General features: G+C 33.6%; 1 protein-coding gene across 38 annotated transcripts in view; it reads left to right on the top strand.

Annotated features, from left to right (window-relative positions):
* Positions 1-18,080, top strand: part of LOC134546235 (protein bric-a-brac 1-like) — a 284,962-nt gene that overhangs the window by 79,947 nt on the left and 186,935 nt on the right. The window contains exons 7-8 of one of the 38 annotated variants that reach the window (XM_063388882.1): positions 10,291-10,408; positions 14,563-14,692. The exons of 32 other annotated variants lie outside the window; for them this stretch is intronic. In XM_063388882.1, the coding sequence (XP_063244952.1) occupies positions 10,291-10,408; positions 14,563-14,596 (152 nt within the window). In that variant the 3' untranslated portion in view covers positions 14,597-14,692. Of the gene's footprint in view, positions 1-10,290; positions 11,561-12,515; positions 12,648-14,562; positions 18,003-18,080 lie in introns of those variants that run through there. 5 more of the 38 variants (XM_063388912.1, XM_063388883.1, XM_063388892.1 and 2 more) reach the window with 5 other exon arrangements.

Genomic DNA, 18,080 nt, shown 5'->3' with positions numbered 1-18,080 from the left:
AATAATTATATCTCCAAACCTAATCAAGCATAAGACAAGATATTGGGTACTAATAATAAACATGCAAATACTACCAACCACAATTTTACCATTTTGTTAAATTCAAAACCCAAGTGGTGAATTTGGTTTTAAGATAAAAATTATATCTCCGAATCTAATCAAGGATAAGAAAAGGTATTTGGTAAAAATAATAAACATACAATAACCACCAACCGCAGTTTTACTATTTTACGAAATTCAACGAAATAAAAACACTTCTGAATCTTTTAGAACTAGGGGTTAAAAACCAGGGTAGGGAAAATATATTTTATTTAAAAAAAAAGTAATAATTTTTTTTTGTATAAACATGGTTTTTTTTTAGGTAGATTTCAAAGAAATACTACATATTGTAGCAGTTACCATGGTGCAATTATAGGAAAATATTTATATAGTTTTTCGTTTCATGGTTCATAGACCCCAAAATCATCAACTCAAAGTTTATATATATATATATATATATATATATATATATATATATATATATATATATCACAATTTTGTGGACACAATAACTGTCACAATTTTCCACAACTTACTTTCAAACTGATACATAAAATTTAGTAGTGGAAAATCTTGATTGAGTTCGTTAATGGGCAATATCCGACCAAAGGGGTAGAAATGGTGAAGGTTTTTAGAAAAAACAGAAATATTCCTGCAACTCCCATAATATGGAAAGTATCGCAACCATTTGAACGTATTGTTACGATTTACCGCGGGTTCGTAAAGGATAGCCCAATTAAAGATTTTATTACACACACAGTTTTATTTATTGCCACTACTTATGTCACTTACAAAAATCTTCTAAAATGGCAAATAATTAATTACACTTAAAGAAAGGTCTATTCCCCAGTCACTCGTTCCACACACCTCGCTGGGCCGCACCCATGGTGCAACTCTCGCCGCAGCACCCCTCGTGGGTCTCCGCCGCGGGACTCTGTCGCCACACTCCGCCGCCGCCGTCACACCCTTCGCCGAGATCCCACTCGACTCCTCGCTGGAACTCGGGACTCCGCCACGCCCGCGACTCTATCGCCCAGAAACTTCGCCACGGGAAAACTCCCGACTCCACTGAACTCACTCACTCCCTGCCCTGGAACCTTCGTCCAAGGACTTCGCCACTCTGCCGCACCCGCGGCACTATCGCCCGGAAACTCCGTCGCGGGAGAACTCCCGACTGAACACTCCGAACTGACTCTCCCCGACTGGCGTCCTCGGGCATATATATAGGCAATATACGCAATTCCAGAACTCACGACGTCACGAAGTCTGTTTTAACTTCTGTGAACATCTGCTGTGGGATACATTTAGCCAAACAAGGGGGGGGGGGGGGGGAGAAGAGAATCGCGCGCAGGTCTGTCTACGCTATCGGCTGTTGTACAAACATCAGCTGTGGCAAGTTAAATTGCGGTTATGGAGTGAAAAGGACCAAATGTTTTTTACGTCTGCGCGTATGCCGCCGTGCCGTATCGTTGTCGCCTGGCCACAAACCGGGCCGTGAACTCAGTCTAGCCAGTGGCAGGGAATTTACTCAAAAAAATGCAACGTCTGCTCATTCAGCTGCCGGTAACTGTACGTGCTTGATCACTCATTACACACCGTTCTCAAGTATTTGAGACAAAACTAGAAGTATTATGGCGCGCAGATTGTCATGAAGGCCACGCTTATGTTGGTCGCACTTTAGTTTTAAGCAAGTAAACTGTGCGCACAATTGTACGAAATAAGGACTCTTACCAAAAGTTTATATAAGTCTGATGCTGTTGTTTGTACTAGCGGGAATATATTTGAAAATAGATACCGGAACAGAGATGAAAGATGATTCACGTGGAAAAGTTTGTTAAATGAGTGTTGCAAAAAAAATTGGCTTGCCAGGATTGGTGTGAACCAGGTGGTGATACGCGAATAAGCACTTTAATTTTTGAAAAATTAAAATGTAATTATCCGGACAATAATATCGGTTTCACTGTCAGTAAAGGATGGTTTGGAAAGGTACGCGACGTGAGTTGAAGGTCACGCCCAGGCGGGCAAGTCAGCCAGCAGACTGACGATAAAGTACATAACCACGTATCTCCCATTACACTGTGTCGTATTTGTTATACAAAGTGTGATGAGAGGCATATAAAGATAAATAGTGTGACATATTTATAGTTGAGTGTTATTCAACGCATTTATATTACGTAAAGTATATTCCTGCACAATTTTGGAACACATTAAATAAATTAGCCTTGCTATTTATGAAAACTAATGCTTCAGAATACGTGAATTCGAATAACATGATCATTTTTAGGAACGAATTAGTCGTGCTAAGTGAGGGATAGGTGTACTTCGAAATTTACCTACGCCTGCAGGCTGTGCCGAAAGGGAATTTTTGGTTTAAACCAGTTTTTTTTTACATTAATTATTTTGGTTCTCAGCATGTTATAACATCAAGGAACAGAAGTCCAGCAGATATGGACATCTGACTGCGACAATTACAGAAAGGGTATTTTCTCACAGGAGGAGGATTCTCAATAGATTGGGTGTTTCCCACATAATAGGGATATACAGTACATTTGGGAATTTCCCACAAAATAGGATTTTTTTAATATGAATTTATTTATATCCTCTTTTTTTACACTTGTCTAAAATTCATAATTAATTTAATTGTAGAGAAGTATTTAACTGGGTATAATTTGCAACTTATTCAGATAATTTAAATGATAAGATCTTGATTAGTATATAATTTTTTGTTCCTGTGAATCACAACAAACATTAAAGAGCTAACATTTGTTGCTATTAGAGTGGAATCAGATCTTTCATAAAAAAAAATTAAGATATTCTATTTCAAGATATATTATTTAAAAATTATTTTTTTTTTATAAAAATCACTTGGTTTAAACTATGGTTTAAGAGGGTGATAAAGGGCTTCATTTAGAGCTGTTTTAGTGGTCAATGCGACGGCAAGTAGAGGTCAAATCAGTTAATGCAGATGAATGAGATTTTTACACATCATTGAGGAAAGGTATAATGACTGATCCCAGTTGTTAGAATGTGGTTAATGTTGCTATTAATAAGCAAAATTAATTAGTATAAAGGTTTATATTAGCGCAAATTTGACAACTTGCAGAAAATAAAGTAATCGGAATAACAAAAAAGTAAAAACTGAACGATTTACATGTAACATTCTTTTATAGTATATGATTTTTGGAAATAATTATCTTCATACAATTGCGAATTACTTGCACACGCGTAAGTCACTGCACATTCATGTTTGAGCCAAAAATTTGCCACTTCACTGTTTGGAGATAGGACACTTTTATTCCATCCCTTCAGCAAGACCCGAGCGCTGTAGATAATCCTCGCCATTAGAGTGGTCGGGTTTCGGCTGTTATCTGCGCCTTGTTGACGAATGTGTGGAAGGGGTGTAGAGGAAGGTCTGGTTTTCGATAACACATGTCTTGTCGGGTTACTCTGCATTTCTCTTGTCATTGCATTCGCGTCCACCTCATTTACATTATTCTTAGAGTATTCTTTGCACATATATATTTTATAGTACCGTTTATTTACAAATATTTAACTGGATTGTGGATATACAATTAATAATTTTTAGTTGCTTTTTGGCATACATCTTATTTTCAACCAAATAATAATATTTGTATAAATATTAAATGAACTAAATATACCGTGAGATATTACTTTGCAAGGCATTTATTGGGGGATAAGTTTTACAGATTTTGCAGTTCCCACACTATAAGCACAGCACAAAATACGAATAATAACACAAAACTGTGAAGCTGATTTGTAAACAAAATATATGTTACAATAGTTTACCTCGCGGTTACATACAAATTGATAATATACATAAAAATATTAAAAGTTTTCAAAACTATCATGTTGTTTCATTTAGTAGCATATAAAAGTATCTCTTGTTTGTATCCCATTTAACACTAAAATGTATTTTATATATAATGTATCACATATATAACACATGCATATTTCATGAATAGTAGTTACTGAAGTAAAAAGGTTTTTCCTTTATTACAAAATAAAATACACAATATAAACTATTCATAACGTAATTTCTTCTTGCTTTTAGCATTCTCAGATGTAGTTTCTGCAATTAGCGTACTTTCTTCAGTCTTTGTGCTTTCTTTTAACCTTAAATCAAGGTAAAAAAACACATGTTTTTGTTAATAACACTGCCTGAAGCTATACACTGAAAACGACCCATGAATACTATAAATAATTTGTGTACTTACTTATTTTTCTCTCTCCAATTTGCTAGATTTTTACCTCTATTCCGTTTTCTTCGCACTGACAAATGCAATTTACCATGAGCATTACCTTTTACAAAACGTGTGTTTGTTTTCGCCGTTTATAAATGAACATTCATTCATATATCCCGAGCTAACACAGCAAAAGCAAGGAAAACTAAATCCGACTGCCTCGCAGTGCCACCCCACCCCTTTCGGTCCTTATCGTGGGACTGAGAAGTGTCGCCTATCGCGAGGGACTCAGAGCAATATCGGTCTAACGTACAATATCAGGCGCACATGTTACGCTTCAAGCAGCTGAAATTTCTAGTAGCTATTTATCCCACTCTTAATTCAACCAACCCTGTTAAAAACAAAGAGCAACTTGAATGTAGAGCTACGTAATGTATTTTTTTCTTTTTTTTCATTTATTGAAATTCATCTTTCAAAGGAGTGAAATGGCAGTAAGTTTTTATTTAAAAAATATATAATGTCGGATACAAATGAAGTAAGATGTATATTATTTGGTAAAAATGAATACAAATAAACCCTGCAACCACTGCCAAGATACAGTCGTAAGTAGTATAAAAAGAGCAAGTTTGGTTTTATGAAAAAATGCATACTTCCAAATCTATTAGATCTTAGAGTATAACCTGTAGAGTTAGAAATTTATTTTTCTAATTTTCTGGAATTCAATTTTTAAGGGCCTGAAAAGGGGAATAAGTTATGTTTTATCATGAAACAAATCATATCTCCAGACCAAATAAAGCTGGTTGAAAGGAACTGAGCATGAATAACTTTTATAATTAATTATGTAGGGTGCTTTTACCATATTTTGAAATTTGACCCCAAATGCAGTTAATTGGGGGTATGTTAGTTTAGATACAAATAAATTATGTATCCCTGTATTTTAAGCTGGCTGTAAGAAACTGAACACGAATAACAAACATTATATGTTTTCATAGGATGGTTTTTACCATTACTATTTTTATATATTCAGTTGTAAAAGGCGTGAAGGGGCAGTCAGTTTGGATTTATTATAAAAGCAATATTTGTGAAGCTAATCAAGCAAGATGAAAGTTAGCAATATGATTTATTAACATGGATGAACTACCAACTGTTTTTTACTACTTCCTGGAATTATACTTCTTAACCCTCTGACCACGTAATTTTATTTTTCAAAATTTAAAAAAAATAATGCATTTATTTTTTTTCCTTAAAATAATGATTATATAAATTTTCATCAAAAATATAATAATAATAATTTTTAAAATTTATTTTAGTCTGATAAATTAAAAAAAAAGGCTCTAAACATAGTCCAACACCACAGTTTTTATAGCCAATTTTTTTTCTTCAAAATTTATAAAATATATTAAAAAAATCTTAAAAGAATGATTAAATAATTTTACATTAAAAAATATAATAATTATATTTAAAAGTTCTTTTTAGTATGATAAATCTGAAAACATGGCTCTAAACAAAGTCCAACGCCACAGTCCTTACACCAGATTCGGGTTTCTTTTCTGATACGTTTGCCATTCTCGTTCTTCTTAGCACAGCAAATTGCACACTGTCGTCATGGCTCTTTTTTGATAGTATTCGGTGGAATATGACTAGCAAAATGGCGGGCTGTTAGCCTCAGTGGGTTAGGTGTAGCACTTGGTCTCCCTTTTGGAGATTGGTTGTTTGGAGCTGAATATTTTTCAATGTGGTTCTCAACAAGTTGGAGACTGTATTCTACAAAATCAATCTTCTTTCCAGAATAAATTTTGGTGAATATGATGTATGAGTTCCAAACAGCTTGGTCTATGAAATGCCGAAAAATATTCTTGTAGTACTTGTGTTGTTGTTTCCTGGATGAAGGGTAATATGACATTTCTTGATCAGAACGGTCTACTCCACCCATAGTGTCATTATAGTCGCACACTACTTTCGGCTTCACAACTTCTGTCCCACTTCTGTTTTTTACTATTTTTGTGGTAGCATTGTGCACTGTACTCAAGAGGCAAACAGTTTTCTTATCCTGCCACTTGAGGGCCATGACCTTACCACGCTGGAAAGCTTGTATCTCACCCTTTTGTAGTTTTCCCTTTGAGAAACCTTGAGGCAGATCCTTTCTTCTGCTGTTTACAGTCCCATATACGTCCGTTCTTTGTTTTATAAGCACATCCGCAAGTTCTGGAGACATGTACCAATTGTCTACAGTTACACAGTAGCCCATATTCAAGAATTGATCCATCAGATGCAGGACTACTTTGGTAGAAATTGGATATGTGTCATACTTCTCGTTATAGACTGTGCTCTTTCCAGTGTATAAAAGAAAGTCGCAAATGTATCCTGAGTCAGTCTCGCACAACACAAAAAATTTCAGTCCAAAACGAGCTCGTTTTTTTGCATTGAACATTTTCCATCCAAGACGACCTTTGTATAGCATTAGACTTTCATCCAAGCTGAGAGAGTCTGCTGGAAGATAGACTTCACTAAATCTTTTACACAAGTGTTCCATTATTTCAAAAAATTTCCACAACTTTGGATTGGGATGGTTGCGAAGGTCAGTGCTATCATTGTTTGCAAAGTGCAAAAATTTCATCAGTAGAAGAAACCTGTTTCTGGACATGAGTTCAGGAAATATTGAAGACTGAATGACCTTTCTTTTGGACCAGTACCATTCTTGCCGTGGCAACTTAACAATTCCTTGAAAAATAAGGATTCCTAAAAACAGCCTAATTTCATTTTCAGTAGTTGGGGTCCATGTTTTATAAACTGATCTCTCTTTCGGGGGATTTTTGATAATGAATTGTTCTGCATATATATTTGTTTCCCTAACAACAATGTCAATCATTACCTGATCAAAGTATAGTTCGAAACATTCCAATGGTTTACATGTGGAATCTATGTCTACAACTACACCTGGATTACCTGTAAAAGGAAATCTTGGTGGTGCTGGAGGGATGTTCTGCATGTCCACATCACACCACACTCTACTCTCTTGAAGTAGTAAATCTGCACTTGAAACCGAAATGTTAGATGAATCGTCACTACTATCACTACCACTACCCAAGTCGACAGAATCCGCATCTGAATCATTTTCATCGGAGCAAGGCACATAATCACTATCGTCATCAGATTCACCATCAGTTTCATTTCTGTCCTTCAAATTTTTTCTGCTACTCGAAGCCATCTCACGGCATGAGTTCTGGAAATAAATCCAGACATAGTACTCTAGAAATGAAAATTTACTAAAGAAAAACATTAACATGCAATTTGTTTCACACAGGGGAAAAGTTTTTTTTTGATATATGCTTCAAAGAACATCTTGCCTTTGATAGCTGATTATTGTGATATAATATAGTCTTTTTCAGATAATGAAGCACATTTTGCACAATTTCTGCAACAAACATTTACAATATTGAAGGTGAATATCATGAAGTAATGGATAAAAAATAATAAAACAATGATGTTTCGTAAGAATTTTCCTATGTACAAGTATCTATTATGTTTGTTTCAGCACATGTCAAAAATTTCATACTACACGGAAAGAGTATAAATAAAACACACACAATCTGAACCATTTGTTTGTTATTTGTTTATGCCCAGAATTTGTAATTTGTATTTTTCGAAGCTGACAAAAACAATATACGAAATTACGTCATTGAGATTGAAAACAAAACTGAGTCACGTGACAAAGTGCTAATTTGAATATGCCACAGATTCATGTAGCACCAGACGCATCAATAAATATTATTAGAAGATTTATATGAAAATTCATACTTCAAATGCACTGGTCGTGTTCCAATTGAATTAGGAATTTGCTATTTGTAATTTCCAATCTGAGCAAATATTTTTTTTACGACGGTAATAGTGCCCAAAGTTTGTAATTTGCAAGTACAAGCTTCGAAGCAAAATTACAAAAATCCTAATGTAATATATGAAAACACATACTCAATTTTGCAATCAAAACTGAGAAATTTACACTTCAAAAAGAAAAGATGAAAATTTTATTAATAGTTTTATCTTTTTTATATAAACTCATACATATTCTTCATGTACAATTTATATCGATGACAAAACATAGGTACACATTTTACTGAACCATTATTACAGCAGTTGTAAATAACTAAAAAGCATAAAACTTACCTCAAAACGAAAATTTGTGAATTTTGTTAGTATTTCATAACACAAATAGGATTCAATACGATGAAAATCATTAAAAAGTATTCATGGTTCACTTGAAAATAAAGCACTTGTACACATGAAATAATAGACAAACAATTTGGCGCGTTTATTTCTTCCCGAGTCGTCTATAAAACCTGAATACACAGTCCCATCTAGTGAGGAAATGAACAACTATAGGCGAAGAACTGTGCGACATCTAGCGGGAAAATATTCAACTAAGTCAAGGAAGCAGCACAGATAGCTTGGACGGGAAAATCGCGGGATAACAATGTAATACAGCACAAAAATGTTCGTGTCCGCGGGAATCGCGGGATGCGTAAATTATAACCAGTAATTGCTGCACGCGAAAATCACGGGATACCCAGTCAGAAGGGTTAATGGGTGAAATATTGTAACATTAACATTAATAAATATGTATTCTTATAAAATCAAACTTAATTTAAAATATTGACAATGATTAACCTTCTCTTATTCAATGTTCTGGGAAATAAACCTCTTAGGTTGTAAGAGGGTTGGATATTATTTTAAAATATATGTAAAAAAAATTGCACTAAATCAGTATTGGTGAGATAAATTTAAATTCAGTAAAAATGTAAATTTATTATAAATATTTTGGATTTCACATCTGCTATAAAAAAATGGAACTAATTTGGTTTTATTTGGTTAATGGATACTGCCATATTTACTTAATGTGTAGTTCTGAATTTTCACATAGGTATCCCTGTTGGAAAAGAGGAGAGGGCTGAAAAATTTATTTTAAGTAATACAAAATCTAACTGAATCAACTAATATAATAAATAAGAAATTTAATGATTGTACTCTAATTTTAAATAAAAATGCAATTGTTTAAAAAATATTTAAATTAGTTTATTGTAATAAGGTGAAATTATTTCTTATTCTAAACATAGCTATAACCAAAATAAATGAAAGTGTCAGTGTAAATTATGGCATAATCTTAATAAAATGAAATAGATGCTGGTTTCTTGATTATTTTTTTTAGATTGGCTACCTCATCAAATGGAAAGTAGATAAATGAGATTTCATCAAGTTATAATACATCCTTGAATATACTAAAACAGGAATTATAAAATTAAAAAAATTGCTTAATTATAACCACTTTTTAAAATATAATTCTACAGTGATATTTCTCTACAAATTGGTATATTTTACGTAACTTAATTAGCATTGTGAATTTTATCATTCACATTGGAAACATAAAAAAAACTAAGCTGTCACACCAAGCCACTAGGAGCGATAATAGTATTGCTTATAACGCCAAATTTTCGAGGGATTGCCAATTAAGATATTTGATGAGCTGGCTTTGTTTTATTGTTTAGTGCAAATTAATTTCTTGATCTTAAGTTATATATATATTTTTTAATCTAGTTTGTACACAATACATTATATGTTACTATTTTTACAGTGTTATGATTTTCTGTGTTTTGTTTTGTGGGTTCTAGGACAAGATTAATACATTTTTAATATTTTAATAGCTATCATCTGTTTGATCTTGTTTAACAGTATGGTATTTTGCTTATACATTCTTAGGGATTATTTCCTACCATGCTAATCCAGGTTCAATTCCCAGCAGGGTCAAACTCAGGATTTTCATTAAGTGGGAAATGTAAAGGACTTTACTGTGAGTTGGTAGGTTTTTTCGGAGTACTCCCATTTCCCCCTCCAATTAATCACTGATGTTCCATTTATAATGACCTGGATATCTACAAGATATTAAACCCTATTTCATTCAACATATGTAGTTAATAAATTTTAAGTATTTCTGATTAAATAAAGCATAGTGAGTGTATTTGTTACACACAGTTTTCTTTTCTCACATTTTTTCTAGGTGTGCTAGAGTTTGTTGAGAGCAATAGGGGGAAGCCTCATCTGGTCCACAATGACTTCTTGTATAGACTGTACCACATCAGCGGTCCTATACGTCGGTGGCGATGCATCAGTGAAAGGTTGTACAGGTGCAAAAGCCGTGTTTTTACTCGGGACAGCACGATCGTGGCCTGGTTCTCTGAGCATAATCATCAGCCTCATACCGCTAAGATTACATTAGCGAGATCGCACAAGTACATGCAATTTATGTAATGCTCTTTGTGTGTTGGTGAGCAAGGATGTAATCACATCTAATTTTTAAAATTGAAGAATGTGCTTTTTGTTTGTTGAGTGATGATTTTATCTGCTAGACATTTTTTTCATCTTGCACAAATCAAGTGCTATTGTAGAATGTTGGTTTGTAAAATTTTATGATTTTTGAATTACATACTTGTGTAATATAAACATTTTTTTAAAGAATAATTGTGCTGTAGAAAAATGGTGCTTTTTGCGCCATTTAATATTCCATACATACACACTTATGTTCTTCTGTATTATTATGTTGTCGTATACTGTGTGTCATACTTCTCTTCATACACAACCATCTTAGTTGAATACTAAATTAATCAATCATAAATAACTTAAAATATTCTACGGATACATGGCTGCATTATTGATTGAATTGAATATTGCCAAGCATATTTAGTCAAAAAATCCTTTTGGAGAGTGTTGGTTTGGTGCCAACAACCTGGCAAACAAGATGGGAAGGCTGGTTTTTGCGTTGTAGCTAACTATAGCAAACCCAGGCCAGTGATTATCACATTTTATTAGACTGGCTCCCATTTCTCCATCCTGTAAGTTCCTCTGCATTGAAGGAATAATTACTATCAGTTGTAAAAAGAATGTAATATTCAATCAAACTTCCACAAATGTTAGAAGAGAGAAAACAATATATATGTTGTTAGTTAACCATAAGGTAGGGGGGGGGGGGTAATTTACATAAAGCCCCTCTCTGACGGGGCCCGCCATAGCGTGCAAAATCGTAACTGTGAAATGGTAATGACAAAGGTTATCCCACAGTCCTCCCTTGGGTATTCTAGAGATTTTCACCATGGGGTGGAGCGTCATGAGTCTGGAATTTCACTTGAAAATATGGTTTCAGTTAGGAGGAATACTGTCATAAGTTCATCTCTGGCAAAAGGAAAATTTTTGTGTAAAAGAAAAAAATAATTAAAAACCATATGAACTTAATACGGTTATCGTAACCCAATTTAACTGTGAAATGAGTTTGTTTCTGTATAACTGTGCGATGAAGTTAAGAGTGAAAATTTTCATATGACTGTATTGAAATTTCTAATCATTTGTATTGGGTGATTTGTTCAAACAATATTTAAATTGTATGTTTTATTTTTTATTACAATTTTTAATGTCCTTGCATAGTTTAAAGGAGTTCGGAATTTTATTTGGGTCAGGAATAGTCAGGATTTTCATTGGTAAGCCTGATGATAAGCCATGACTGTTTTGTATGTTTTTCTGGCTGTAAATCTAAGAAGCCATCATTAAAAGCTGTGTGAAACAAGGATTGAACAAGTTGTGTATTGTCTGAATGTCTGAAAGGTTTGAGATTGTATCTTTATTGCATTTTGTTGATTTTTAACAATTTTTTGAAGTGAGCGTTAAGAAAATTCCGATCACATGGGGGGAATAGTTAGGTATGTGGTAGGGGAACCGATAGAGAAGGAGAATGCGTCAGCAGCGACACCACTTTTAACGCATGCACTAGTGGTCGAAGGGGAAGACAGCAAGGGGGAGGGGACAGGTATGTAGCGTAGCATGCTACATGCTAGTTGTAACGGCTGGAAGAGGAGACGGCTGGGGAAAGGATAGAAATACCGCAGCAGTGATGTTGCAGAATTGTCATAACGCTGCTTGTGTTTGTCTACTCCTCAGTTTTCGTAACAGCTGATGATTGACACTACCATATTCATTTTATTTTAATTAAAGTATCTACATTTTATTTATTCTTGTAAAAAAGAGTTATTGATTTGTTCAATTAACTTTATAAGTATCATTCATTTTTATGTGAATAGTGTGATTGAAAATGTAAAAAAGACTTAGACATAAGAGGTTAGCTTTATAAGTGTAATTTATGTTTAGTATATGAATAGTGATTTTAAATGTCTAAAGGACTTAAGACTTGTGAAAGAGACTTTATAAGTGTAATTTATGTTCTTTCAATTTATTCAGCAGGAGATTGTGATTTAACATCTTGCCTAAAAATAATAAAAAGGCAGATAAAAGGTATTATCAAAGGCAACGTGGAAATAAACCTCCAAAAGAGGCGCCAAAAATGCCAGTGAACGGATGCAAGAGCACAGGGTGCGGAAAAAGGCATTTTTTCATACTTGCTATTCTTGATTATTATCTCTTGTTAAAAAAAAATACTAATAATTTATCTCTATCTATACCTAATAAGCAAGAAGTTTCGCTTCTGTCACACATGGACTCATGCACACATTTTTTTATCTTAGTATGTATTTTTAAAATTATTTTTGTACATTTGTACAAACTGAGGATGCTTTCTTATTTTGTTTTAAATATACAGTAGAGCACCCCTCAACCGGAATCATTGGGGGGAGGCCTATTCCGGTTATGGGAAAATTCTGGATAAGGGGAGTTGGTGTAGGGAGGCAAAGAAAAAAGCCATTACATGCTGCACATATTAACGTATATGTATAGCCAAAGTTGTACTGTAAATATTTTCCAGTTATAAAACCATACAATAAAAAATATGTAGATCTAAATATGTACTGTATCAAAACGTGCCGGATCGTAAAACTCCGGGCTGGTTGAATTACCTTCATTCTAGCAAGCTGGCAAGCGGGTGTTTCTTATCTCTGTGGGTGGGTGCGTGCGTGAGCGAAGAGGATGATGAGGAGGGTTCTGGGGAGGTAGTAGGCCTACAGCTGCAGTGTTGTGTTACTTCTGTGTTGATGTGCTAGTGATTCACACTTCCTGGAGAGTGTATAGTCACTGCCACGCACAGTTTACATTTCACATACACAAGAATAACACTTCAAGCATCATGTTTAAAAACACAGAGATAGAGAAATACAGGTAAATGTAGACTGTTTAACCATATATTAACGTATAAATATGTACATAATACATATTTGTACACTAAATTATTGCCTACAAACTGAAAGCATCACACGTTGGAAGTAAATGTTACTCGCTATCACGTGTGTCAGCGTGTATAGTGGGAGTCGGTGTACATACACTCAGGCCGGCCGGAATTTGCCATTTACTTGACAGTGAAACAATAAAACTACATACTTATAGCATAAACATCTTTATAGTAATTCACGTCCGACGCGAAAACCAGTGGTGTATTTACCCAATGCGCGGGAAAGACTGGCTATAATTAGCTCTCTGACAGACGCATGCGCGCGCGCCAAGACATGTACAGTCAGGCAAAAGCAAAAATGCCTCGTTCCAGTGCGGAAATGTTTTGAAGATGTTTTGTATTGTTTTAATTTTTTTGGAAATTTAGTTCCGGATATCAGGAGTTCCGTTTGTGGTAATTACGTTTGTGGGGGTGCTCTACTGTAATTGTATAAAGAAGCTGTAGAATTTGTGCATTAATATGAATTAACTGAGAGGAATTTCTACACTATTCTGCAGGCTAGCTAATAAGAGTATTTTAGAACCAGTGCTTGACTGTTGTTCCTGTCAAAAGCAGTACAAAACTTTTAAAGAAATTAAGCAAATAAACTATCCTTTATATGTCCCAACTGATAAACTATAAGGACAAATAGTTTTTTTTTTTCAATCTCTCTTTACTGAATGTAACCTCTTAGAAAGAAGGAATGCACTATATATTAATTTCCATACTGTCTTGTCATTAGAAAAAAATATTTTAAAGATATCAGTTTGTGTGTCAGTGTAATTTCCATGTATATTAGTAAAGAAACCACTTTTTTTAATGCCTCAGTTATCAAGTATTTTACTGTGCATTATACTTAATAAATAATTTTATTAATACAGTGACTAGTTTTTGTAGTAGTGAAATATTTGCAAATCATAAGAAAATCACATTGTGCATTACGACTCAGTTTGTTTTTGACTTCTTTAACCTATCATCTTCAAATGTTTTCTCAAGCATTGTAGTACTGGTTTCGCCTTGTATAAAATTTCTATGTTGTTTGTGGAAAATCAGCATGTTTAGTATATCTCTTTTGTGGTTAGATAAAATATTTTCCCCGTAAAAGTAACACTTTCCCATTATTTTTAGGGTTCGTGAGGTTTGTGAAAAGCGCCCGAGGTAAGACGCAACTGATCCATAATGATTTCATATTCAGTGTGCACCAGTACCGTGGTAACCAGGTCATCTGGCTGTGCATAGACCACAAGAGGCTGAAGTGCGCTTGTCGAATTGTCACGGAGGGTGACACGATTCGGGTGAAACACATCGACCACACTCACGCACCCCATACTGAGAAAATTCAGAAAACTGACAACTTGAACAAGTTGTTTGGTGATTCGTTGTTCAATCTGTAGTGACTTCAGGGAAATTATATGTGAGAGGAATTATAGACTGTTGACTTTAGCTATTGTGTGTGCACTGCTAGAGGAAAAACTATTGTCATGTGTACTAATTAGTTGTACTTATTTGGGGGTTTATTCGTGATAAAATGTCAGTATTCATTTTCACTTTTAAACCATTCTTATGGTTTGCTAGTTTTCACAGTGTGTCACAAAGAAACCACAAAAATGGACAAGAGAGATGAATACACAAACACAGAAAAACAAGCCAAAATAAGATGTTAAATGAATAGACAGCACAGAGAATAAAAGGAATTAGAATATCACGTCTCAGACAAACACAGTGGGCTGACAATGACAAGACAGTTGTAACAGGAACAGAAACAGACAGCAACCTCGTATAACAGTGACAAACAGATGAACCTGATGATGCAAAACAGATAATCTGGACAACACAGTGACAGAATTCTCAGTGCTGTGTATTCATTTAACATTTAACACAGGCTGATTTTGGCTTGTTTTTCTGGGTTTTTGTATATTTATCTTTCTTGGCCATTCTGTGGTTTCTCTATGACATAAGTGAAAACTGACAATGGCATGTGTCCATAAAAATGTTTTATATCAATCTTCCCCATTGCAAGATTCATTCAAAGTTTATTTTCTTAGTTTCTCCATGCAATCAAAAAGTTATTGTGAGGTTAGAGAAGGAAAATCCTGTTTAGTTAAATCATATCAAGAAATTTGAGGTCAGAGCTTGTGAGGATTTAGCATATTTATTTGGTACCACTTGAATGTTTTTTTTAAAAATACAAATTGATGTTGGCTTTGAATACCTATTTCATTGTAATGTTAAATGACATTTTTATTTTATTGTAATTTTTAAGTAAAGTAAATTAAAATATTTATCCCTCCTTCCATAATGGTCTGATGTGTCCTTGTAAACTAGGAAATTATAATTAACTGATTAAGTTTTGGTTTTATTTACTTGGAGTCTTGTCAGTGACCTTAAATTCGTAGTCCTATGAAGACTATGATCACTGCTTTATTTATATTTTAGAAAGGTAGGATTCTTTAAGTAGATAATAATATAATGGGAAGAAAATTAGGTAATTATTATATAAAATAGGTAACTATTTGCTTTTAATATAGGTTAGCTTAATGTTAAATTTATTCAACAATATTAAGGCTATTTCTCAGTCAAATCTGTCTTCAAAGTTTGTGCTCCAATTTATTTAAATACTTTTGTTTATGACATATTCTAAATTTTCTTGAATGTTATTTTTCAGGATTCATATTAATTGCATTAGCACCTTTGGAACAATAATATTTTTCTTAAAGTTATCTAAATAATCTTCTTAAGAGTTTTTAAGCCATATTTGTTCAAATAAAAAGAAATCACAACCAAAACATTTGTTACTTCTTATGAATTTCCTTGGTCAAGAAGCAGTTTTAACCTCGGTGTAAAAAAAAATTATTTGTTTTACTAAAATAGTTTAAGTATTTATGTAGTTTGTGAAATGCATTTCAAAAGACATTTTCTACTTTTATTGAATCCTGTCTTCGAAGTGCATTTATATGAGCTTTTAAATTCAATAAATATTGGATTGTGTGGAAAGGCCTTTACATTTAATACATTTCTTTTAGCAGTTCAAATGAATTGACTTTTGTGTTTGTTAATCCCTAATGTTCATTGTAAAGTCATACTTTATTTTACATATGATTTATGATAAACAAACGTGATTATGCTATATAATTGACCAGTCTTATATGAGAGAATTCACAAAGCACTGTGTACCTTAGAACATTAATATTCTTGAAAGAAGGAATTTTAGATCATTTTAACTAACTACTTTTCTGTGAATGTGCATTTGCAGATATATCTTTGTGTGTTTGTGTGTGTGATTGTGTTTGTTTGTGTGTGTTCTTGTGTTTGTGTGTGTGTGTGTGCGTGCGTGCACGTGCCTGTGTGCATTCATGTGCGTGTAACATTTTATCGGTGGTACTATTTTTAAGAGACATGATGTGAAAATAATTTTCAGTGTATGTGTGTTAAAAATTTTTTGTAAGTAGTTTATTCCCCAACTTTTTTGCTTGCTGTAGACTATTGTTTTAAATAGTTTGAGTGAAGATTAAGTGTATGCATATGATAGTATTAACCCATTTAGCCAAAATGTTTCAACAAAGTTCAGTGTAATGTAAGTAGAAATATGAAAAATAATATTTGTGAAATATTGCAGTATATAATTTTAATTGTTTATAAATCAGAAAATAAAATTATGTGATCAATTATAATGTGTACTCAATCATTTATGTATCATGTAGATGGTATTCAAGTATGCTTGTGCTGACAATAACACAAGTATAGTTATATAGTATTGATCAAAACCAGCGAAGCAGTGAAAGTTAAAAATTAACTTAATGTTCTATCTTATAGTTAGTTCATTGTACAGTGAACAATATATACATACAATTATACATAAGGAAGAATATATGTGAATATCAAACTTCTTAAATTCTAAATAAGATAATGTAATAAATCAAAAGGTAATACATCTACAATATTTAAATGATTATGGTTATAAAAGTTACTGTGATTGGCTAACTTAAGAATGCATTCTTATGTAATTAAATTAAAAATCAGACTACTGTTTGTTAGTGAGAAATGTTTTATTCCCCTAACATTTAACAAAAATATTACAGCCAAAGCATATTTCATAGAACAACTACTTTGCATTGCTTAGCACTCCTTTGGACTGTTATAAAATGAAAAAAAAAAAAAGATTTTTTTAGTAATTTGTGGAAATGAAGAAATAAAAACAAAAAATAAATGGAAATATTAGGGAACTTGTAATGCAGCGATTTTAAAATTTGAGTGTTGGGTAAAAGTTGCGTATGAGCTTAGCTGAGAAACTCCTTCTGTACACCACCTAGCCGCCCCGTCAGGAGCCATTCGTCAACCCGCCACTGTTGCCGCCCTACGAAAAGAGGAGTTGCAAGCAGACAAGCAACAACACCAGTCGCACCACCATGCACCGTGCTATTTCACTGACCAAACTGTGTGTGTGTGTTCGCATGTTCCAGTGTTTGTGTTATGTTTAGGCAGTGAGAGCATGCAGCAACACATCACTTTTTAAAATTTGTGTTGTACGTGAAAGACCGAAATAAATCATGACTCTTGAGTTAATGTAACTTTGGGTAAATTTAATTTTCTTTAGACCCTTATCTTCCAGCCTCTGTAGTGGTAGCTATTCGGCAGCAAAAAGCATG

Source organism: Bacillus rossius, chromosome 1 (genome assembly GCF_032445375.1).
Source record: "Bacillus rossius redtenbacheri isolate Brsri chromosome 1, Brsri_v3, whole genome shotgun sequence".
Classification (NCBI taxonomy): domain Eukaryota; kingdom Metazoa; phylum Arthropoda; class Insecta; order Phasmatodea; family Bacillidae; genus Bacillus; species Bacillus rossius.
This window is presented reverse-complemented; position numbering and strand designations above follow the sequence as displayed.